The sequence below is a fragment of the Strix uralensis genome, chromosome 4 (assembly GCF_047716275.1).
Source record: "Strix uralensis isolate ZFMK-TIS-50842 chromosome 4, bStrUra1, whole genome shotgun sequence".
NCBI classification, from domain to species: domain Eukaryota; kingdom Metazoa; phylum Chordata; class Aves; order Strigiformes; family Strigidae; genus Strix; species Strix uralensis.
This window is the reverse complement of record NC_133975.1, coordinates 283244-306115: the sequence shown is the minus strand read 5'-3', so window position 1 is coordinate 306115 and position 22872 is coordinate 283244. Positions and strand designations below refer to the sequence as shown.

Here is a 22872-nt window from a genome sequence, read left to right as displayed (position 1 = left end):
GGGTGCCCTGCAGTGGGGCCGACAACCCTGCGCGAGCCCCAGCACAGCCCAACCCAGGGCCCTGCCGCAGCCAGGCGCCGCCCTGGCACGGTGCCCCTGCACCCCACAGAGCACGGACCCCCCTCCCGCGGCCCCGCCACCGGGGAAGCCCATGGAACGCGGTGCCGCAGGGGAGCTCGCTCGCTCCCGGGCTGTGCCGGGCCCGATGCGGTGACATGCCGCTCCGCCTCCCGCGCTGGCACGGGGCTGTTTATTTACAGTCTTGTGTTAAAGAGGAGGAACCTGGACCCGTAACCAAGGGAGAGGGCGCAGGGGCTGCCTGCAGCAGGGAGCTGCCATCAGTAGGTTCCTGTCTACGTGGGAGCGTAGGATCAGCTCCCCGAGCCTGGGCTACAGAGGGGACGAGGGGAGATGGTGCCTCATGCCGCAAACACGTCGTCTGGGCGCGGGTGGGCTGCGCTGGGGCCTGGGCTCCCTCCAGGCACGGGGCGGTGCAGCCGCCCAGCTCTTCACAGTGGGTTTGCCGAGGAGGCTGCCAGTCGCTTCCCGATGTAGATCCTGGATTGGAGAGAGCGGCCGTAAGGCACCGGCACGGGGACGGCCAGCAGCCAGGGTGGTGACTGCGGCTGCTGGGAGAAGCGGTGCAGAGCAGCACCCAAGGGTGTGCGGTCCAGGTCCAGGGGCGTTCCCCCACCCCCAGCTCCCCACGGGGACAGTCTGGCTGCCCCAGACACCCCGCAGTGCCGGGCTCACCCCGCCTGCACCCACGGGGTCAGTTCTGGCCAAGGTCAGGCCCGCTGGAAACTCACCCCAGTCCCAGGGTCAGCACGTGGCTGAGCAGCAGTGAGGGGATGAAGAGCAGCAGCAGCTCCGAACTGAAAAGTCTCTTCTTCCTCCCCACTGCACCTCCCTGCAGGCTCCACAGCACTGGCTGGGGGGAGCACACAAAGGCAAACTCCCTGGGAAAAGGGCACAGTTAAAGGGGCCGGAGGGAAGAGGGCCGAGCCCAGCAGCGGGGCCTGGGGACAGCAGGAGGTGCCGGGGGGACAGCAGGACGTGCGGGGGGGACAGGAGCCTTACTTGGGAGACAGGTGCTGTGGGCGGCGGGCACCGGCCCAGCTCAGGGGCGCTGGCAGGCGTCGCTCCCTCCGCTCGGCTCCCTCTGGCACATCCCGCTGGAAGAGGCGTAGGGCCGATAAGAGCAGGGGCACAGCCCGTGGGGCGTGGCGCGGGGGGGTCGCTCCCTTACCTGCCGCGGGTGAGGGCAGCCGGGTGGGTGCTGGCTGCAGGGAGGGAGCCGCTCGCTCTCCCCGGGCTGCTCGCTCGCCTGGATGGCTCCGTCATCACCCCGGGCCGGGGAGCCCCGCATGAACACGGCACTACGAATGTAACCCCCTCGGTCACCACCCTGCACCGCCCCTCGGCCCCCCAACACCCACCCTGGCCGGGCAGGACTCCAGGGGCCCAGGCCCCCCTTCGGGACTCACCCGTCACTGCTCTCCGTCTCCAGCTGGGCCTCCAGCAGCATCCGCTCCACGTCGGCGTGGCAGGAGAAGAACCGCGAGGGCGCGGGCTCGGGCTCGGGGCAGCCTGGGCCACACCGCAGCTCCACCCAGGAGCCTGGGGGGGCCGTCAGCCCAGCACCGGCCTGGCCCCCGCGCTGCCCCGGGCCCACCAGCACAGCCCGCTCCGGCCCCGAGGGCTCCTGGGCTCAGCCCGTCCCGCCCGGGAGCCCCCCGGGTGCATCCCGCAGCACGGGAGCAGCGAGCGCGGTCCCTGACGCGGAGCGTCCCGCACACCCCCACGTGCCCGGGGCTGCTCCTCGGCGCACCCCCCTCCCGGGACTCTGCCCCGGCCCCCCCGGTGCACGCCTGCCCGCCCGTCCAGGACCCCACTGATCCGCCCCCCTCCCAGCGCACATCAGCCCACCCGGGACCCCACGGAACCGGACCCCCGGTGCACACCCGCCTCCCGGGACCCCCGGTGCGTGTCAGCCCACCCCGGACGCCCGCCCGGGCTCCCCACTGACTTGCCCCCTCTCCCCGGGTCACGCCAGCCCGCCCGGGACCCCCCGCTGACCCAGCCCCCCGGGTCACGCCGGCCCGCCCGGGCCCCCCCGGGTGCCGCCAGCCCCCCCCTTGACCCGGGCGCCCCACGGACCGTCGTCGCCGGCGCACGCCATGGCCCCGCGGGTGCCGCCGCGCTCAGCCCCCGCCGCTCTGCCCGTCACGTGACGCCCGCGAGCCCCCATGTAAATAAAACCACCGGCACCGGGAGCCCGTGTCTTAAAAGGGCATCGGCTCCGTGCTCTGGGGCCCGCTGGGTCGGCACCTGGGCGGCAGCGCCGGCGGGGCCCGGGACCCCGTAGGGTTCGTCTCCACCGCCGCCCCAGGCCCGCGTCCACCGGTCGCCGCTCGCCCGGCACGGGAAGCGCCGGGCCCGCCGCGTTGCCCCTTTAAGCGGCGCCTACGTGCGGTGAGCGAGCGGGCGGCGGCCGCGGCGCGTGCGGAGCCGCACGGAGCCGGGATGGCCCCGCCCCCTGGCCCCGCCCCCTCCACCACTCCCTGGCCCCGCCCCTGGCCCCGCCGCCGCAGAGCCGAGCCCGCGCCGGACGCTGCCGCCGTTTATTTCCGCCGCCGGGGGCCCGGCCCGGCCCGGCCGCGCAGGGCACAGGCGCTCCCGGCCCGGCCCCGCCCCGCCCCGCCCCGCCCGGTCAGGGGCTGCCGCCGGCCCGCGCCGCGCCGTGCTTCTCGGCGAACCTCCTGCGGGAGAAACCGCCGTCAGGCGCGGCCGGCACCGGCACCCGGCACCGGGCACCGGCACCTCCCGGAAACCCGACTGGGAAGCTCCGGGGGAAGGGGGAGGGGGGGAGAACCGCGAAGGGCTGGGGCAGGTGGGGTGAGGGAAGCGGGGCTGGGGGGGTTGAGGAGGCCGGGGGGGTGTGTGCTGCGCAGCAGGGACGCTCCCCGGAGCCCTCACGCGCACAGGCCCGGTCCTTATTTCAGTCCGGCCTAAGAAAACCCAGGCGAAGGTGGCCGAGCGCCTGGAGCCACGGGGCCAAAGAAGGCCAGGGCCCAGCGGGGCATTAACGGAGCGTGGGCCAGTGCCGGTCCCCGCACGGCTTGCGGGACGGAGCTCTGCCCGCCCCGGCTCCCTCGCACAAGCCGCCCAGGCACGGGGCCCCGGCCATGCAGCCAGGCCGCGCACGGTACCGGCCTGCGCCCAGAACGTTCTGCCGGTGCATGCTGAAAAGCGGAGGGGAAGGGGGCGAGAAGCTGTGCCTGGGGAAAGCTGCCAGACTACAGATCCCCCACCGGGGAGAGCGGAGGGGTGACACCGCCCGGCCCCCGGCCTCCTGCGGCCACCACCGCGTCCAACACCGGCCGGCTGGGGGAGAACCCTGCTGAAAACACAACAGCCACGCCTCGGCGTGAGCCGCCAGCGCTCTCGGCAGCCTGGGCTCTATGAAAAGCAAACACTGAGCACGCCCTGAGCTGCCAAACTTCTCTGAGCTTGAAACGGCCGAGCAACGGGGGTTGCTGCCGTCGCTCTGAACCGGAGACACGCGCAGCTCTCGCGAGCCTGGGGCAGCAGGCAGGGCCCTTCTCGGCAGTAAAGGCAGATGAGGAGCGCGGTCGCCTTTCCGAATCCCACCGGGATCCCCTCCTCTCAGTAACGTACAGAGATCACTACTTTACAGCCAGAGGGGCCCCAGAAAAGGGACGTAAAATATCAGCATGCAGAGCAACAAGGCCAGGTGGGGAATCCACAGGAAGGGATTTCCAGGCTCCGTTCTTTGCTGCTGAACATATCCTGCCCAATGGATCCAGCAAGAGCCCTCGGCCACCTCCGCACTCATGCTGAAAGGTCTGGGGGGCAGCTCTGAAGACAGTCTAACATTATCTATGCCATGGGACTATTCCGAGAAGTAATTCCTCTAAACTGAAATGATCTTTCAGAAAAACAGATCTATTTAAATTAAATTCTTGGTGACTCAGAGCCACTCGGAGTCACCCAGGGCTAGCCCTTTGGAAACGGGCACTTAGGATGTGCCTAGCCTTGACTTCCAACCATGGGAACTTCCCACTTTCGGTAGCCAGCAGAGCTGATGCCGTGTCAAAAAGCCACAGGATCTCCAAGGTTTAACTGACCCCCAAGCCTCCACGATCCTCTCCCGACTCTCCTGGAGCACTGCAGAGCTCCATGTGATGCCCGACCGTGACGTGGGGTGGGTTCTCCCCTTCCCAACGCTCCCTCACCTCTGCCATCATCCAGAGGGTCAGCCAGGGTCGCCGGGGAACACCCAGGCACTGAGAAGCCATAATTTCTGTGGGAAGCTTATTCCACTGGTAAATCCATCTCCTTTTCAGAAACAACTACCCCATTACCTGCGCAAAGTCTGTCTGCCTACAACTAACTAACCATCAGTTACTGCTCTGCTTCCCTCTGCCAGATCAAACAGCCTTTCAGAACCTGGTTCCTTCACCCAGAACTAGATTACAGCGTGCCATCTCATTTACAGGAAGTTTAACAGGCTTAACTTCCCCTCCAAACTCATTCTGAATTTTCTGTACCTTTTCTAAAAAAAGACCCAGACACCAGAGCTGGACCCTTGTTCCAGTATTGCCTCATCAGGACCATGCACAGAGGTCAAACTCGCTCCCTGTTCTCTGTAATTCTCCACTTACACTGAGGAAGATTAATTGCACTGTCCCTCTTGCCAAACAGCAAACTTCTTTCTAAACTGAGTGTTCCACAGCATCAATACTAATTTCAAAGAAATCTACAGTCCCACGACTTCCATCAGTCCAATCCACAACACCAAAGAACCAGATGAGGTGGTTTTGCTAAGCCCTGTTCCTCAGCAGCTGTTTCCAGCAAAAGTCCCTGAAGCCAGGAGCCCAGTGGCAATTTGGGAGCCAGCGCGCAGCGAAGCAGACAAACACCTGCCTCCTCTCTCCTTCAGCCGCATTCGCTGCAGCCACACCGCTGCCTGGGGCAGAGGAGAGGACCGGGAGGGCGGGGGGCAGAGCGGGGGCTGACCCGTGCGCGGGGCAGGTGTGGGCGCTGCCAGGAAGGGGTGAGGGGACTCGGGCGGGCTCTCACCTCCTGGCATAGTCGTACAAGGCTCGTTTCCGCTCCTGCAAGGACAGATGCCGCTCCACGGGGGACTTTGCAAATTGCTTTGTAGCTGGCTGGAACAGAAAGCACAAGAGCCATCAGGAGACACTCAAACAAAGCCAGAAGACCTTCTTAGTGGCTCTGCAAGGACTCGGCGCAGCAGTTCGGTCTTCAGTTTGAAATGCTCCACTCCCCTGACCTCATGGCTAGTCCTGAACACAAGCCACCGTGATCTGGCTGCGAGCCATCGGACCAGAGGAGACAACAAACCACCAGAAGTACCTTGGAAGGCGGCACAGCTACGGAGCCCTGGATGCCAGAAGCAGCTGCAGCCTGGGAGGTAGACGGGACAGGCAGGTCAGTACCAGCCTCCTTACTTTCAGGGAAGAAGGGTACTCTCCCCTCCAGCAGGTTGGCAATGGTGGTATCCACACAGTTGGTTTGGGCTGCAGGGACAAAGAGGATCTGTATGAGAGGGAGCCGCCACAGCACGACACTCACATCCTTGCTGCCACTGCGCTCCACAGTGCAGCAGGGACAAGGTTTCTGCTTTCAGGTACTGCAGAGACTTGGCATGGAAGGTGACCCTGCGTCCCTGCCAAGAGCCCAGGCCTCGCTTACCCAGGTCTATCCTGATGACCTCCAGAGGCACGTGAGGCAGCACCTCCTTGACCCGCTGAGCCATCGCTGTGATCCGCACATCCTCAGGAGCAGCGCCAGTCAGGCTGGAAGGCACCCTGGGCCTGGCTGCCAGGGGCTGGCTTGAGGCTGCGAGAGAAAGAGCAGCGGGCACAGATGGTGCACAGCCTTCGAGCTGCAACAGCCCCGCTTCCTCTCCCGTGAACCAGTGCAGTGAGAAAGCTGGACTTCCTGCGCACAACCGCCATGCCCGGGAGCGGCGGTCCTCTCCCTGCCAGCCTGGAGCACGCAGGCAGCCCCCGCTGCCCGGGAGGGTGTCCAACGCGCCTTCTCCCCTGCCTCCCCGCAGCAGCAACCAAGGCCTCCCCAAAGGCAAAGCCCCAGTGGCAGTTCGCAGCTAGGACACTACCCAGGACACCCACCTGGGGCAAAGGGGAGAAGCGACGTGTGTCTCAGCCTCTTCATGTGCTCGGTTTTGTCTGCTGCAGTGAGCCGTGTGGATACCACACCCAGCTCCATGGCCAAGAGCTGCAGAAACGCAGAGAAGAGCCACATGTACACGACACACAACACGCACGACCCAGGCATTTCCATCTCGCAGGGGAGTGTATCAGATGTACAGGCCTGCGTGGAGCCACGGCGAGGGCAAGAGGACTGGGAACTGATTTCTCCAGGGCCTCAGTGATGCCTTTCAGTGTCGCATGGAGCACATGAAGGACCAGGAGCAGGCAATATCATCCTGCCAAGACAGGCTGACAGGGAGATACAAGATCTTTGGTACAGGAGCTATGAAGTACCCAGCACATAAGGGAAAGGCGGAGAAAAAACTGCTTTATTTGGTTTGTGGCATTATGAAAAGGGACCAAAAGGTTTGAACTAGATGGGGAGAGCCTTGGTAACTAGCAGAAAGGATAAATGGGTGGTAGCAAATAGGCCATGGAAAACCTGAATAATTGTAAGGGGCAATAAATACGGGCCAGGGTTCCCATCGTACAAATACACCCATCCAGAAATGCCCTTTGCAACTCTGCTTGCACCCCACTCTCCTCTATGACCATCCCAAGTTGCAGTAGTCCTACACATCCCTCTCCCACATCATCCTCCTACCTCCTGAACTCGGAGCGCAAAATCCTCACTCAGTTCTTCAGCTCGTCTGGGGACAGACGGCATCCACCTGAATGGGGACAACAGCACTGGGCTGACTGCTTCTCGGGCTGCTGGGGGAGCCAGCCCCCTCTGGCATCAGTCGTGCAACGCTGCTATCCCCACCTCAGCTCTCCCTGCTCGCCCCAAATCTCTCCCCGTTAAGTCGAGCCTCAAACCTCAACACTAGCTTGCAAAATTAAGGGCAAGGCATGGCTCAGCAGACAAAACTGGCTCACTGAACCTTTATTAGCACTCAAGCATTACGTATCTCCTAATGAATTTCCCAGAGAGGCCCCAGATAAGGAGACACTGCTGTTAACATGAAAGTAGAAAACGGATCAGCAAGACTCGAGCCAGATATGGCTGGGGAAAGCTACAGCACAAGACTTTACTGAAATACCCCGACCCCTAAATTTGATTCCAAGCCCCTTCTGCTGCCCTGGACCCTTATGACACCAAAGCTACGCAGCCAGTCTGGGCTCAGCTGGGCCCTAGGCAGATGTCTGAACCACCTCTGTGACTCACAAGGGATCACAGGGAACAGACAGATGCTGGAAGACTGAGCTGTTGGCAGGGAATCACCCGCAGGACCCCAGCAACCCTGGGGTGAGTTACAGCAGAGCAGCTAGCTTCAAAAATAAACCCGGCAAACTCGACATAAAAGCCCTGAGAGACTCCTCTCCTTCAGCAACTGAACGCAGGAACCAAGAGCCCTCTCCACTTCAGAAGCTGGTTCAGAAGCTGGACCTGGCACGGACCAAATACCGCTGAACAAAGCCATGCTGAGACACCGCAGCGAGGGCGCGCGGTAGTGTGTACCAACTTCCTACAACGGCAAAAACGTCAGGCGCTCTGCCCCCCCCAAGCCCTGCCCCAAATGAAAGAGAGAGAGAGATAGTACCTTACTTGATAAACTGTGAAGGGAACAAAGAAGGTCCAGAGCAGCTCTGTAATCCAGGAGGAGTCAGCCACACTCTGGGGAAGAGAGCAGAGTGAGAGCGCGGCACACGGGCTGGCCGGGTCTCCATCGGGGAGGCGGGTGGGACACAGCTGAGCCACGGCAGCGGGTGACGGGTACGTGGGCAGGGAGAGGCAGAGGGCTGGGGAAGAGGGAATGGCAAACCCAGCGCAGTGAGGGCAAGGCCCCACCTTCACCAGCAGGGCGAGGGAGGCAGTTTTCACGGCCTCGAGTCATCGTTTCCTCCCAGCAGGACAGCAAGACTTTCCTTTAATATCCCCACATTCTCTACTAGACTGTGCCTTTAGAATGGACTGAAAATGCCTTGAGACCTACTAAGGTTTCCTTAGAATCATGAACAATCCTCCCTTATTCTGATGGGAACGGCCCGTGTAATGCCTCAACTCCTGTAAGCTTTATCTCTTCATTTCCAAACAGGCTGCACTGTGAAGGCTTAAACGACTCTTCTCTTTGGAGATCAATCATTAAAGGTGAGCGGTAATTTATTACTTTCTTCCTTTTCCTAAAAATTAGTAAATAATCTTTTCCCTACCAAGTACCACGACGCGGAGAGCACTAGCACAGGCGCTCTGGCATGGGGGGTCTCCACCTGTCCCAGCGGGACACGGCCCCGAGCAGCTGGCCCAGACTCAGAGGCCAGGCTGACTGGGAGCAGAAAGCCAATAAAGAGCTCCAGAGTCCCCTCCACCTACACTCTTCAGTGATTCCAAAGAATTCGCTATGCAGTGTTCCTAGGATTTTGTAGCTGGTTACTTTTATCCTGCAGCAACCACACCTTCCACAAGCTGGTGAGAACTCCACCTCAAGATCTGCAGCGCACAACGTGGCTGCCTCGGCTTCTTTTACACCCGAGCTCACCTAAGCCACACGGCCCCAGGACAGGCCTCGTGCCGGTTTGTTTGGCCTGGGAAGAGGTGGTGTACGTGAGCAAAGCCCAGAAACCACAGCCACCAAGGGTAACATAAAGAAGTCTCATCTCCTGGATAAACAGATCTAAGAAACCTGCAGTCAAATGCCTTACAACGATGCCAACAGCCAGACTCCAGTTCCGCTGCCTTGTGCCACAGAACACCACCCTCCTTCAAGACTCCAGCCACTTGGAGCTGGAGAAAATTCTTTCTTAAATCCAGATTTAGTGGTTTGCTCAGCCCAGTGTCACATAAGTGGCTAAGAAAGCTTTCTGTAAAGCACTGATCAAACCAGTCAAAGTATTGCATCTCCAGTCCTCGGAAGTTTCTGATGGTTTAAAATTACATAAGAAATCCACCACGATTTACTTAGCCAATATGCATGAAGGGAATCAACCTCTGAAGGTAAAACCTGAGCCAAGAACTGACTATAACCAGTATCTTCAAACACATCTCCAGTTACGGGCCTGCTGTTCTCCCTAACATTCAGGAAGGAAAGGATGCACAGACGAATACACAACTTGTCCCATCTCACAGAATTGCTCGGAGGAGCCAAAACCACAAAAAGATCAGATATTCATTATGAACAGCCCAGAACAGGACAGCTCTCCCACTTCTCTGGAGCAGTCATTCAAAAATTTAAAGTATCCTCACTGTTAGAAAACTGAACTTGCGCGGTACCAACGTTTAGTCTCAGCACCCGCAAAGACTGCTGCTATGTGCTTTGTCAGAAAAAAATAATTCTCCACTCTTAAGCCTCTTCTCCACCGTGCAAACAGCTACCCACAACAATCCCTCTGCCTTCTCTCTGATAAGCTGATTAAGCTGAGTGCGTTTAAGTGCTGTTCTCTGGATTCTGCATCACGCTTACGGCTTCCTCGAGCTCTCTCTACCCCTGCCCCACTTTCTCGGCAGCTGGGTTACCAAAGCTTTGCGTATTATTTCAGCAGTTTTCATCATTGCACACATCCAGCTAAAACTGCACTACTCACCCTGCCAGCTCCTCCTCTTGTTACACGCCCGCAGGCCATGCTGGGCGCACAAGCAGCGGCTGTTCACCGGCACCTACCAGCAGTGCACCGGATCACAACCAGTAACCTCCAGCTTCTTCGTTATTCACTAACCTGAACCTCACCAGCAGGGATCTCAATATTGCCATCTGCAGCGCCAGTAACAGCACTGGGCAAAGACCTAATCCCAAACAGAATCTCCCCTCAAAAACACCTGCCTGCTGATGCTTTAGTATGGGCAGCGAGGTTGTGTGGCCTTCTGGTAAGTGGCTTTAAATCTACCCACTGTGCCCTACCACCTTAAAAAGACGGACAATAGAGAATCAACTAAAACATCATACAAATATAAAATGTGTCTATTAATCAAGTAGATCCATAAATCACATCAAGAAATAAGAAATTCAACAAAATCTCTCTGTGAATAAGCTGAGAACAGCTTTGTTGCAATCTATCAAGCAGTGCTAGCGTTATCATCGTGAACTCTGCCACTTTTCTGAAGCTCACATTGCATCACGTTACATGTGGGCATTGGGAGACACGAGTCCAAGAACCTACTCCGGAGTGCCCTGCGTGACCCTCGGCATGTCAGCCAATCCCCAGGGGGGCTGGAGCTGGTCCTTCAAAGCCCTTGAGAAGGGAGCTCAGGACGAGATGGACACACTGATGCTACGGTCACAGAAGCCAGATGGCACGTTGTTAGAGCCACTAAAACATTGCCAGTGTCACTAAAAGAGGACTGACTTAGTGGAAGCTCCCTGGGAAAGGACAGCGTTGGCCCTGAACCTAGTCCTGGGGTGTGGGACACCAGGCTGGGCTGCACCACCCCCAGGATTCAAAGCAGCAGCAGAACTGAGGGCCCGGCCAAGACCCCGCCCAGCGCCCGGCCCCGCGCTCTGACTCACCACAGTGATCAACGGCCTCTGAACTCGCAGGGCCACTGGCTGTACCACGTCCAGGACTGAGAACGGCCAGGAGCTGGAAAGGAGGAGGAGTTCAGCAGTGAATGCCCCCAGCTGCACCAGTACGAGGCCGGCGCAGAACGGCCCCGGCAGTACCTGAAGCGGAGCAGGCCAGCCCGGCCGTTGGTGGCAGCCTCCTCCGGGAACAGCAACAGCGGGGGGTTTCCCCGGTGGGACGAATACACCTTGAGGGAATCCACCAGCTCCGCGCGGCTGCCTGTCACTCCCAGCTCCATGAATCCCCGCGACCAGCAGATGAAGCCAGGGGCACCATTCAGTGTAGGCTGCGAGGGGAAGCAAGAGTGAGGGAGAGCCACCATCCTGCCCCCTGCCAAGGTCTACCTTCCCAGAACACAGGGGGAGACAAAGTTCCTGCTTCTCAGCAAAAATGCCTCTGGGGGCGAAAGGGGCAACCTGCAGGATAAAAACACTAGTAGCAGAGAACACGTTACTGCCAGTCTTCATTCAGTAGCTGCTCTGGCCCCAATTCCATAGGAATTTGATTCCTAATCTTCAGCTCAGACTGTCCCTTGTCTGCCAGAGAAACGAACAACCCCCCTGCTCTGAGTGACAACCGTGTTTCCGCATGTTCCCTCCAGTAGTTCCTAACACACTTGGCAAAGGACACACTACTTCCACGAGTTGCTTTTCTCCAGGTAAGGAGCAGATCTACTGCTGTTCAGGACACAAGACCAACCAATTCACTCCCAGGCACATTCAGAGTCTGTTGATTCTGGAACTCCACACATAAGGAATTTCACAAGAGTCCAGGGAAAGTTACACAACCACCAGCCCAGCAGAATAACCGGAGCACGCCGCTCCCCGCCACGCTCTGTGCTGTCCACACACAGAATTGGCACCTGATGCTGTACGAAAACTCCACAGCCAACCCTGCTTCTGACACCACCTATTTGAAAGGCCAAAAAAAGATGCAGATGCTAGGATCTGCCCACTCCCTTTCAATAAAATCAATACCCACTGTAACATTTCCTGTTCCTCCTCGCCCTGTTTCATTTTTTCACGCAGAGCCTAAGAGCGTGATGCTGAACCACAGAAAAAAATTCAAGGCTTGTGCAATCCTGGGTTAACGAATAAGAACTGAAGACGACCGTGGCAATACCTCAATTCTGGAAGAGCTCTCTGTGCACTTCTGTTGGAAAGAGGCACTTCCAGACCAGCCACACTCGGCTCCAAGCTACTCACCGTATTACATGAGGTCAGAAGGTTGATGACGTTGTGATCAAATTGTGTCACGTGGTTGGCAATATACACCCTCACGTTGACATCACGAAGCCGGGGATCATTCTGTCGCACAAATAAGCCCAGCACTGAGCACATCACACGTACAATAAACCTGGGGGGGGGAAAGTGGTTTCCTCAAGCCCTGCAGTCTGAGTCGCTGCCGGCTGACACATCCAACAGAGCGAACAGAGACCCGGGAATTCATGTGACTTAACAAAGGACACTGGTACAAAATGGAAATGACATGACAGATGTCTGGTACAGGAGTTGTTGGGCTGCAGGCTGCCTGCAGAGTGGTGGCAGCAGCATGATATACGGGGCAGCAAGCCACCACAGAATTTCTTAGCAGGGTACCCAGCTGATCCAAGTGTTTCAGATCAGACCTTGAGCACTCCAGAGGCAACTGCCAGTTTTGGTCTTGGCAGAGAAGGGACCTTCGTGCATCCTGGGAACAAAGAGTCCCACGAGCACAGCTCCCCGTAAACCTCGGCATGAGCCAAGCCTCCATGGCTACAGACCCCAAACTACAGACCCCACGCTGCCCCCCAGCAGTGTCTGCACACCCCATCCCCCCTGGGCAACAGCGTGCCCTGGGGACCGCCGAGCTCACGCACCGTCGCAGCACGCTATCAGGCAGGGCGCAGCTGACCAGAAAAACATGTACACCGATGAAGAGGCGCAGGACGAGCAGGCAGAGCCCCACGGGTGCGTAGAGCAGCAGGGCCAGAAGCAGGAACCCATCGGTCGGAAACCTGTATGACCAGAGAGCAGCAGAGGCAGCCTGAGCGCGGCTGGGACACACACGGGACAGCCGGTGCCCAGCTGCCTGCCCGGACCCTCCCAGGGACCACCCTGCGTCCCCCGCCTGTGTCACCTCCCAGCCTCCCCAGCCAGACACCCAGCCCATCCCGAGCCTCCCCGCGGGCGTCCGGGGCACATCTTGGACTCTCACCGGTCCCCGTCCGGTACCCCCCGACCTTCTCCACGGAGCTCCCGTGGGACACCTCTTCCCGCAGCGGGCCGCCGGGGCCTCCCCCCAGGGACACGCCAGCTTCCTGCGCTGGCCTCCCCCGGCACACCCCGAACCCCCGGGCCTCCCCGGCAGCCCGCCGCCCACCCCCGCGAAACGCGGAGAGGACCACGCGCGCCCCGCAGGCCCCGAGGCTCTCACCGGTGCGAATCGAAGAGCCGCTCGGGGCCCGGGGCCGCAGGAGGCTCCATTCCCGCCGCACCCGGTACCTCAGGGGCGCCCGACACCCGCCGCCATCTTCCCCCTCGGCCGCCCGCCTGGCCCGCGCGGGGCAGCCTGGGAGGGGCGGCGCGGTGCAAGCCGGGAAGGCACCGCCCCCCCCAGCCCCCTACTCCCTCCCGCTCACCGCGGGCCCTCGACGGGCGGTGACGGCGGCTGGGGGGGGGGGGGGTCCGGCGAGCCGCTCTCACCGCAAAGTCTCGCTGCCCTCCCCCACCGGCGGCCGCGCTACGGCTACCGGCACGGCTCGCGGCGGGACTACAGATCCCAGCGTGCCTCGCGGCGGGACAACCGCTTCCGGTAGGCCTCCGCCTCAGGACTACGGCTCCCAGCGTGCCCCGCGCCGGGGCAACATGGCGGCGCTGGCGCGGTGGGTGCGGGTCCCGCTGCGGCCGGGCGCGGTGGGGTGGTGCCGGTCGCTGTGCGGGGCTGCCGAGGCGCCCCCTTCCCCGCTGCCGCCTCCTCCTCCACCTCCACCACCACCCTCCGCCGGGGGCCGGGCGTTGGCGGCGGCGCTGGGCGCTGGGGCGGCGGCGCTGGTGCTGCTGTGGGCCCGGGAGGGTGAGGGCCGCCGGCCCGCGCTGCCTGCGCTGCAAGCCGCCGTGCCCGCTCCGCCGCCGCCCGCCTCGCCCCGCGCCGCCTTCAACTTCATCGCCGATGTGGTGGAGAAGACGGCGCCCGCACTGGTCTACGTGGAGATCGTGGGCAGGTACCGGCACCGGGCGGCCGCCCCCGGCCCGGTCCACAGCCCCCCGCTACCCGATGGGGAAGTTTCCCTCTTGACCTTGTCGGCTCCCCTCCCGTCCTGCCCCTCCGAGAAGGATCTGGCCCCATCATCCGCCGGGGAGGGATCCCTCGGCCCTCCCCGTCCTCCCGGCTGCACAGCCCCCCTCCCTCAGCCTCCCTGCACAGTGCAGCGCCCCGGCCACCTCCGGGGCCTCCGCTGGCCTCTCCCGCGGCCGCCCCATCTCGTGTCCCAGACAGCCTGAACCGGGCACAGCATCCAGGTGGGGTCCCCCAGGTGCTGCGGGAGGGACGGATCCGTCCCCTCACCCTGCTGCCTGCGCACACAGCCAGCATGCGACCGGCCTTCGCCTCAGGGACCTGCCGCTGCTGCACGGCCACTTTCTTGTCCTCCAGGACCGTTTCGGCAAAGCTGCCTTCTAGGCATCGGCCCCAGGCTGTCCTGTGGTGCACGATTACTCTGTCCCAGGAGCACAGCCTTGCGTTTACATTTGAACTCAATAACGTTCTTGCCGTCCTGCGTCTCCAGCCTGTTAAGGCACCTCAATAGTAACGCTGCCCTTCAGCTTGTTGCCCGCTCTCTCCAGTCACCAGCAGGGCTTGCTGAGTGTGCGCAGTGTCCCATCCCCTTCATGAACATGAAAGGTGTTAAATGGCAGTGGCCCATCCCCCAGCCCTGAGGCCTGGTTTAGTAGCTGGCCACCAGCTGGACCTTGGGTGGTCCAGCCAATTTTCCCTTCACTTTATTTGATTATCAGCCCACGTGTCACCTGTGTGGCTAGAAGGGACTGTACTGAGAGCCTGCTTGAGTTAAACAACATGTGTTGGTCACCCTGTACCCACGCTGCCAGCCAGGTTGGTCAGCCATGATTTGCCATTAGTAAGTTGGTGCTGGCTGCTCCCAGTCCCCTTCTTGAGTGCTGTGTGCCAGGAGGTGGTTTCTGGGGGCGTTTGCTCCATAACTTCCCCAGAGACAGGGGCAAAGCTGACTGACTGGCAGTTTTCAGGACACTCTTTCTTGGCAATCTTGCAGGCTGGTGGGATGTTTGTTCTTCCAGCCCTCAAGAGCCCCCCTTTACCACTGTGACCTTTGAGCACTCACAGGGGCATCAGCCAGCCCCCTCCTGTGGTGCCATGGACTTGTGCATGTCCCTTTGGCTTCAGCAATCCCTCCCTTGATCCTCTGTGTAATGCTGCATTCCCACAGGGTCTGCCTCAGGGCACAGGGACTTGAGAGGCCCAAGGAACAAGGCAAAAAGGCGCGGATCACCTCAGCTCTCTGTGTTCTGTGTCACTGGGCCCCTTGCCCCACTCGGCACCATTCTTCCTGCAGAGGGGTGGGTGTCCCCCTTGGAACCAGGGTCTGCAATCCTGAGTCTTTCTCTGGCTCTTCGATGAAGACGTACCCATCACCTCCCAGGCAGTTATGGCCGGCCCCAGGCGAGGCTCTGTGTGTTCAGGCTACTTGCACAGATCACAACCCTCCTCCTTGTGCTCTTTCCCAAAGCGCCCACGCCAGCCGTTGCAACTCTCCCCTCATGTGAGCGTCCCACCATGTTTCTGTAGCCCCAGCTGGATCATACCTTTGCTGTTGTGCCTGGACTCCTGATTCTTCCTGCTTGTTCCCCTGTTACGTGTGTGTTCGTGTGGACTCCTGAGATGGGGAAGTGAAGGAGTCTCCCCCATCGTGCTGGTGCCCTGACACCCTCACTGTCCCCTGCTTCTTCCCTCACTTCCCAGTCTGGGCCACCCAGTCTGCAGGGCCCTGCCTGCCCTCCCCAGAGTCCCCACCAGTTCCCTCAGGCTCCCTGCCACCCCTCCCTGACATCACAGAATCATCTCGGTTGGAAAAGATCTTGAAGATCACCTAGTCCAACCGTTACCCTGCGCACGCCTTGCAGGCACCCCTTTTCGGGCCGTGATGTGCCCATCTCCAATGGCTCGGGCTTCCTGGTGTCTCCAGACGGGCTCATTGTGACCAACGCCCACGTGGTGGCGAACCGGCGACGCGTGCGGGTGAAGCTGGCCAGCGGCGAGCAGTATGATGCTGTGGTGCAGGACGTGGACCAGGTTGCAGACATCGCTACCATCAAGATCAAGCCTAAGGTGGGTGTTGTGGTCACGGAGACGCTCCCTTTGTCCCCACCATCCGCTCACCCTCCTCCTCCTCTCTTCCAGCACCCGCTGCCCACCCTGCCCCTCGGGCGCTCCTCGGAGGTGCGGCAGGGAGAGTTCGTGGTGGCCATGGGCAGCCCGTTTGCACTGCAGAACACCATCACCTCCGGCATCGTCAGCTCTGCACAGCGGGGCAGCCGGGAACTGGGCCTGGCCGCCTCTGACATGGAGTACATCCAGACCGATGCAGCTATTGACGTAAGGGGGGCTGGCGCTGGGGCAGGGGGAGCTGGGCAGAGGCTGGGGGTGCCCTGAGGTCACAGGAGGCTGGACACAGAGTGCTGGGAGGTGAAGGGATTCTGGCTGGGCATGGGCTGCGTTTCTCAGCCTGGCCCTGTTGTCTGGACTCTGCCTCCCTGCCGCGGGTCCTGCTGTGCGAGGACGTTGCGTTCATGGCTGGTTTACTGCTCTCTTCTCTGCTGCAGTTTGGGAACTCCGGGGGCCCCCTTGTCAACTTGGTGAGTGCTGCTGCTTGCACCCTGGCTGGTGGGGCAGGGATGTGCCGGCTGCCCTTCAGTCTGTGCCCCTCGGTGGGGGCACTTGTGCATGCTGCAGCTGCCGGGAGGGAGGGAGGTGGGGGGGGCTGCATGTGCTCCTGGATCCCTGTGAGGAGGAGCAGGGGTCGGCCCAGCGTGGGAGCCCTGGGCAGCCTCTGTTCCGGGGAGCCTGAGCTGCTGGGACCCTGGTGCGGTGGATGTTAGCCCTGCACAGCCTTGGCCAGGCAGGGACAGGAGCAGCAGGCCGGGCAGGGCTCCAGGCTGACACCGCAGTGCCCCTCCTCTCCCTGGTGACACAGGACAGCTCAGTGCTCTTTTCCCTGCAGGATGGTGAAGTGATTGGGGTGAACACGATGAAGGTGACCTCGGGCATCTCTTTTGCCATCCCCTCGGACCGGCTGCGGAAGTTCCTGCAAAAGGAGGAGCAGCGCAAAAGTGAGTGGGGTCCCTCCCTGCTTGGGTATGGGGGGAGGAGGATGGAAGCTCTGGCATAGCTGGGCTCCGGGCCCTTCGTTTGAGAGAAGGCCCGGCAGAGCAGGACTCGGAGTCTTTGGGGGTAAGAAGGTTCTCCCATCTGGCATGAAGCTCTCCCTGCCGTGGGAAGGCTCTGCTGCTACTTCCCTGTGGCAACTGAGGCATGGATCTCCATTGAAGTGCAGAAGGAAAATCCTTTATTATTACAATGGTACATACTTATGCTCTTGCTATGCTCTCGCTACCTTAGCTCTTACTTCATGATAAACAAATTGGCAGCTAGACAGTCATCAACCCTCTGTCCCACAAACAGTTCCATACTTTCTCTGAGCTGACTTATCTCTCTTCCAAGGCCTGCTTCTCCTCCAAACCTTGCTGCTTCTCCAGGCCGGTGCAGAGCAGAGCTGGCACTTCTCCAAGCCAGCGCAGGATAGAGCTCCTGCCTGGCTGACCAAGCAGAGCTCTTCACCTTCACCGAGCTCCCCAAACTGAGCTCTCTGGCTGAGCTGACCAGCTGATGTTGATTTGGCTCTTAAGTATTGAATCTCCCACAGCTGTGCAGGGCTGACAGGCCAATGCCGACTTGCCTCTTAATCATTTACCAGTAACACATGATTTGACTCTTAACGTATTGAATCTCCCACAGCTGCACAGAGCTGACACTCCCACACTTCCCTGCCCACAGGGGCCTAACAAACTGCAGGGAGGATGCTGGCCTGCCTCTGCTGCCGATAAAGACTTTCAAAGTGTCCCAAGTAGCTTGTACTTAAGTCCCCAGGAGTGGGTGAGGATTACTTTTTTTTATTTTTGTTGCTACTTTTCAGTAGATCTCAACATATGGGAAAATGAGTGGACTGTTTGTTGGTGTTCAAAAAGGGAAAGGATGACCTGGAAATGGTGCTACTTAGCCTTGTGCGTACCAGCGGAGATGCAGGTGCAGGATTCAGCTGGTGGTTAATTTAGTCCTGTAGGACATTGCCTCTTTTTGTTCCTTTGTGTTTGTGATCATGTGTTTAATGCAGACTCTTGCTGGCTGGTTCTCATGGTGACGCTGTGGAGTGATACTCTCAGTCAGAACAGTGACAGCTCAAACCAGGAAAGCACAGTGTGCAATGCCTGTAGAGCTCTAACTGCTAAAGGGGACGGGAATAAGCTGTTGGTAGGGAATCGGAACGACTCCCTGACTCCCTTGGCCCAGCGTCTGCCTCGAGGCACATGGGCTTTGTGACTCCAGCCCAGCGCTATCCCAAGTGCATGTCTGCCTCCAGCCTTGTCATCTGTCGTCCTTTTGCTCAACAGGCTCTTGGTTTGGCAATGCAGAGACAAAGCGGCGCTACATAGGGGTGATGATGCTGACTCTGACACCGAGGTACGTGGTGGAAGGTCGGGGGCCAACAGACGGGTCTTGTCGGGGCGTGGTGACTGTGATGGAATCTAACAGAGCACCTGTTCTGGGGAGGATTGCCTTCACAGCTTAAGCACTCGTTCTCAAATCTTTCTGTTCGTGTTGTGTTTAGACTCTAGGCTGTGTCAGAGGTAAATTAGAAGCTTGCCAGTTTCTACGCTTGTGGAAGAATCTGTAAGCAGATAAAAAGTCCCTGAACCCACCCCCCGGAGTGGCAGATCAGTCTGTAATTGTCACTGGGAGGAGTTCGATAAAGAGCCTTTGCAGCACAGCGTGAATGAAGAGCCACCAGAAATGTGTAATTAATAGATACGCCACATGCCAGCTGAAAGTTGTGATGAAGCAGTTGGGCAAGTTACGCTCTGGGAGGAGAGATCTGCCCTGTGAATTGCTGTGGGGCAGAAACAGTTCTAGAATATGGGACTTTCAGAATAAGAAATGGCCAGTTTGCCAGTGGTAGAGTCAACTGAGGGAGATGGTGGACAGGCAGGAGAGCGACTGGCACACGCAGCGTGGCTGCCAGCCCGGGGTGGTGTGAGGCTCCTGGGGCGCTGGGTACTGCTCTGGAGAGAAGTCGTCGTGGTGCTGACCAGTACAGCACTGACAACTAGGAAGAGGAGGACTTTGTGTGGGTCTGAGACTCTTCACCCTCACGGTGCTGGCTTGGGAAGGGCCCTGTGTTACCTCTCAAGGAGCGCTCTGGTCAGCAGAGGGGACTGCGGACAGACAACCCGTGTGGGTCTGATTGAACTTGCTGGTCCCCAAGACGTGTCTGCAGCCTCGGCTGCCAGCCAGGCACCCGGCAGAGGCAGCTGCGTGCTGCTGAGGGCTGCAAGCCCTTGGTCGGGCCTGCAGAGAGCTCTGCTCAGGGCTGAGCCTTAGTCAGGCCTGCAGAGCTCTGCTGAGGGCCGTGAGCCTTAGTCAGGCCTGGCTCTGCTCAGGGCCGTGAGCCTTAGTCAGGCCTGGCTCTGCTCAGGGCCATGAGCACCTCTGGGGCTGTGCTCTGCCATTCCAAAAGCTCTCGTGGCTGCGGTGCGTTGGGGGTTGTGGGGGCTACCTGCGCCCCTGGGCACCTCGAGCAGCCTCTGGGGTTCCTGCTTGGGACACAGACAGAGGAGCAGATGCTCTGTGCCCCCAAGATTGGGGGCAGTGGGGTGCGGGGGGACACTGCTGGGTGCCTAGTAAACACCCAGTAGATGGTGCTGGTACTCGGCAGAACTTGGGGACGTGGGAGCCCAACTGCGCGCGCAGGGAAGAGGACGTGGCTCCTGGAAGCAGGTCCAGCTCCAACTCAGCCTGCAAGCAGCCTCCAGCACTCCTGGGAAACCATCCGGCTCCAAAACCATCGTGTTTGTGCCCGGCTGCTGGGCAGCTCTCCCAGCTGGTGGCGGCTCGCTCGGAGCCGGCTGCTCGCGCTGTCTGAACATGCTCGTTTGAAAGGCTGGAAACTTGCGCTGGCGCAGGAGGAAGCCAAAGCTCCGTGTGGGGTACAAGTTCCTCGGTGTCCTGGTCCCGCAGCAGATTGTCAGGCAGGAGCGTCCTGAGGCACCAGCCTTTGCCCCGTGGCCGGAGGGCACAGAGATGTGCCAGTGGCTTTGAGCTGTCGTGGAGCTCAGGGGTATCCTTGTCGTGGCCACAGAGAGCCACGGGAAGAGACAGGCCCTGGCTGGCAGAGCCATCCACGGTCATCTTACCATGCAGAGTGAGCAGGGACTGAGCGAAGGACCCTGAAAACAGCAAAGGAAAGATGCTGGTTATTGGGAACAGGTTCTATGGGAAACCGCTGCTGGGGGGTGCTGCTGGCCAGGGGTGTTACTAGAGGGACATCCAGGGTTGGTTCTTCATGCAAAGTGTGAACTACTCTGGTAGTTCCCAGCTCTCCCTGGCACAGTTAGGACTGTTGTCCTCTAGTTTTCGACAGGAAGATGGTGCTGTTTGGGTGCCCCGGGGTTTGCAGTGGGTTGCTCGTGCTTAGCGGCATGCAGAGACGCAGGAGGAGAGGTTCTGCGCCATGGTCTCCAAGCCTGTGCAGCCATGGTGGGGTTGGAGCCTCGCTCTGCTCCCAGCTCCTTATCTGATGCTGATTTGCTGATTTTCCCTCGGCAGCATCCTGGCTGAGCTGAAGCTCCGTGATCCCAGCTTCCCAGATGTCTCCTATGGAGTGCTAATCCACAAGGTGATCATCGGCTCCCCGGCCCATCAGTAAGTGCTGCCCTGTGCCTTGGGGGGTGCCTTGAGCGAGGATGGGATGCATTTAGTCTGGCTTCAGAGCCGCAGGGCTTGGGCCCTGTGCCCATCACTCTGCAGCAGAAACCAACTGGTGACCCTTGCCCAGGCTTGCCATCCTGTTGGCCAAGGCAGCTGGGGGCCAGAGGCCACCCGGTGTGGCAGCCCGAGCCCCCCTGTAGAGCCCGGCCCTTCCTGCTGCTGGGCAGACGAAGCTGAGGGTCTGCTTCGCCCACGGTGCGCTGCTGTCGTCATTCTCCCTGCAGGGCAGGGCTGAAGGCAGGTGACGTCGTGCTGGAGATCAACGGGCAGGCATCGCGCCGCGCCGAGGACGTCTACGAGGCCGTGCGGACGCAGCAGAGCCTGGCCTTGCTGGTGCGGCGCAGCTACGACACTTTGCTGGTGAGCGTTGTCCCCGAGGTGACGGAGTAGCAGCACTGCCGCACGGGCCGAGGACACAGGGCTGAGCTGCGTCTGCGCGCCGGTCAGGGACAGGCTGAGAGCTTGTGAGGGACTGGAAGGGGCCAGGCAGAGGGGCCCGGCCTGGTGCTTGGGAAGACTCATGGTGCAACCATTCCCCTCTGTACTCAAATAAAGCAATTTTTTAGGGACCCCCCCGGTGCCATGTGGCCTCCGTCCCACGGCAGCTGGGCTGTGTGGGACCTGCCCCTCCTGCGAGCCCCATACGTCCTGCCAGCTGGGGAGGAGCATGCGGGCGCCTCCAGGGACCCGCTCAATACCCGCGCGGGCTGGGATCCAACTCCTCCGTCTGTAACGTGGGCGCCCGGCGAGCCGTGGCTCGTGCAGCCATTCCTTGGCAAGTGAGAGCGGCTCTGGGGCAGCCTGGGCTCCCGGGCTTTGCCGGGCGGCTCTCCCTGCTGTGCCAGCTGCGCCGGTCCGTGGCCACACCACGAGGGACGCGGCAGGTGCCCATCTGCTCAGATCGCTTCCGCGGGGAGCGTTACGAGCACCCAAAGGTCTGCGTCTGCCTCAGTGACCATGTGGCAGCTTTCCGGGCCACGGTGAAGGGGGAGTCGATGCTGGACTCGGTGGCCATGGCAGCGTCTCGCTGGCCCCCGTGTCCGGCAGGAGCGAAGGCGGGAGCCGGGGCCGTGTGTGCCGCCTCGGCGCTGCGCGTCCCTCCCCCAGCGGGTCTGTGGTGCTGGAGCGCTGCGCTCCCACGCACCCAGCCTGGCCCCTGGGGACGGGTGGGGGCCCTCTGCACTCTCCAGCTGGTGGCCGAGAGCCCGGCCGGCCCTTCTGGGAAGGAGCTGCTCCGGCTGTTCCTCGCCTGCCTAGAAGAGCCCCTGCTCCACTCAGGGTGGCTCTGCGGCGAGTGCTGCCGTGGGGCTGATCCGGCCCAGCTCGGCAGGAGGAATGTGTGTGTTGAGCCAGGCCCTGCCCATGACGGGGCTCCCGAGCCCTCGCCCCTGCCTGTTATTTTTAGGAGATGAAAGAAGCACAGTTCCTTGGGGGTGCTGTGGCGACAAGCGGCTCTGGGCCACTGCTCCCCCCGCGCTCCCCCCGCCCCAGAGAACAGGCCTCCTTTCAGGCAGCCCTGGCCTCACCAGAGGAATTTGCTCCCCCGGCAAGCCCCAGCCGGCTGCTCGCAGGGGAAATAGCTGAGACGCCGGCCGGCGTTTCTCGCATAGCTGCTCTGGCAGCGCTGACCGCAGTGCTTTCCACTGCCCGCAGCCAGGTCCTGCTCCGGCCCCGCCGCCGCTCTCCCCTCCCCGCCCCGGCGCGGGGGGAGCAGTCTGGCCCCAGCAGTGTGGAGGAGGTGGCTGAAGCTGCCCCCGTGCTGCGTTGCTGCAGGCGGCATCGGAGCGTCTGGCTGAGGCGGGGGAGCCGCAGGAGCTGGGGTGTCCCTCCGCTGCCCTGGCGTCGTGCCCCCGCTCCCTGCCCGTGTGTCTGCCCCCGGCTCAGCCCCCTCTGCGCCAGCCCCATCTCCCCTGTGAGACCGTGATCCTCGTGGGTCGTGCCCCCGCGGTGGGATTTCTGCATCTGGCGTGGTGGAACCAGCACTTCCCCCCATCCCTGCTGCGCCAGGGGGGCCCCGTCTGTCCCCAGGCCAGGGCAGTGATGCTGGGGCTTTGGC

General features: G+C 60.9%; 2 protein-coding genes across 13 annotated transcripts; one reads left to right on the top strand and one right to left on the bottom strand.

The window, feature by feature from the left end:
- Positions 1 to 224: 224 nt before the first annotated feature.
- On the bottom strand, positions 225 to 13377 carry AUP1 (AUP1 lipid droplet regulating VLDL assembly factor). Of its 2 annotated transcripts, XM_074865302.1 has the most exons (15): positions 13176 to 13377; positions 12619 to 12756; positions 11966 to 12116; positions 10859 to 11046; positions 10706 to 10778; positions 7808 to 7881; positions 6868 to 6934; positions 6183 to 6288; positions 5743 to 5889; positions 5404 to 5567; positions 5107 to 5195; positions 1250 to 1379; positions 1081 to 1175; positions 810 to 959; positions 225 to 558 (listed from the first exon to the last, which is right to left on the bottom strand). In XM_074865302.1, exons 1-15 carry the CDS (start codon positions 13223 to 13225, stop codon positions 510 to 512), a joined length of 1671 nt encoding a protein of 556 aa, XP_074721403.1. In that variant the 5' UTR covers positions 13226 to 13377; the 3' UTR covers positions 225 to 509. The 2 variants fall into 2 exon arrangements, with proteins under 2 accessions (XP_074721403.1, XP_074721402.1); XM_074865301.1 differs by lacking the exons at positions 225 to 558; positions 810 to 959; positions 1081 to 1175; positions 1250 to 1379 and adding an exon at positions 2636 to 2762 and having other exon boundaries at positions 13176 to 13375.
- Positions 13378 to 13605: 228 nt separating this feature from the next.
- HTRA2 (HtrA serine peptidase 2) lies at positions 13606 to 21385 on the top strand. 11 transcript variants are annotated; one of them, XR_012628604.1, is made up of 10 exons: positions 13606 to 13962; positions 15899 to 16103; positions 16176 to 16370; positions 16598 to 16630; positions 16996 to 17104; positions 18166 to 18302; positions 18443 to 18512; positions 18661 to 18846; positions 20655 to 20750; positions 21041 to 21060. XR_012628604.1 is itself a non-coding variant. In XM_074865291.1 (8 exons), the coding sequence occupies exons 1-8, from the start codon at positions 13607 to 13609 to the stop codon at positions 21204 to 21206; spliced, it is 1230 nt and encodes a 409-aa protein (XP_074721392.1). In that variant the 5' UTR covers position 13606; the 3' UTR covers positions 21207 to 21385. The 11 variants fall into 11 exon arrangements, 6 of the variants coding, with proteins under 6 accessions (XP_074721392.1, XP_074721391.1, XP_074721393.1 ...); XR_012628602.1 differs by lacking the exon at positions 18661 to 18846 and having other exon boundaries at positions 21041 to 21220; XR_012628603.1 differs by lacking the exons at positions 18661 to 18846; positions 21041 to 21060 and adding an exon at positions 20884 to 20921.
- The last annotated feature ends 1487 nt before the right edge of the window (positions 21386 to 22872 follow it).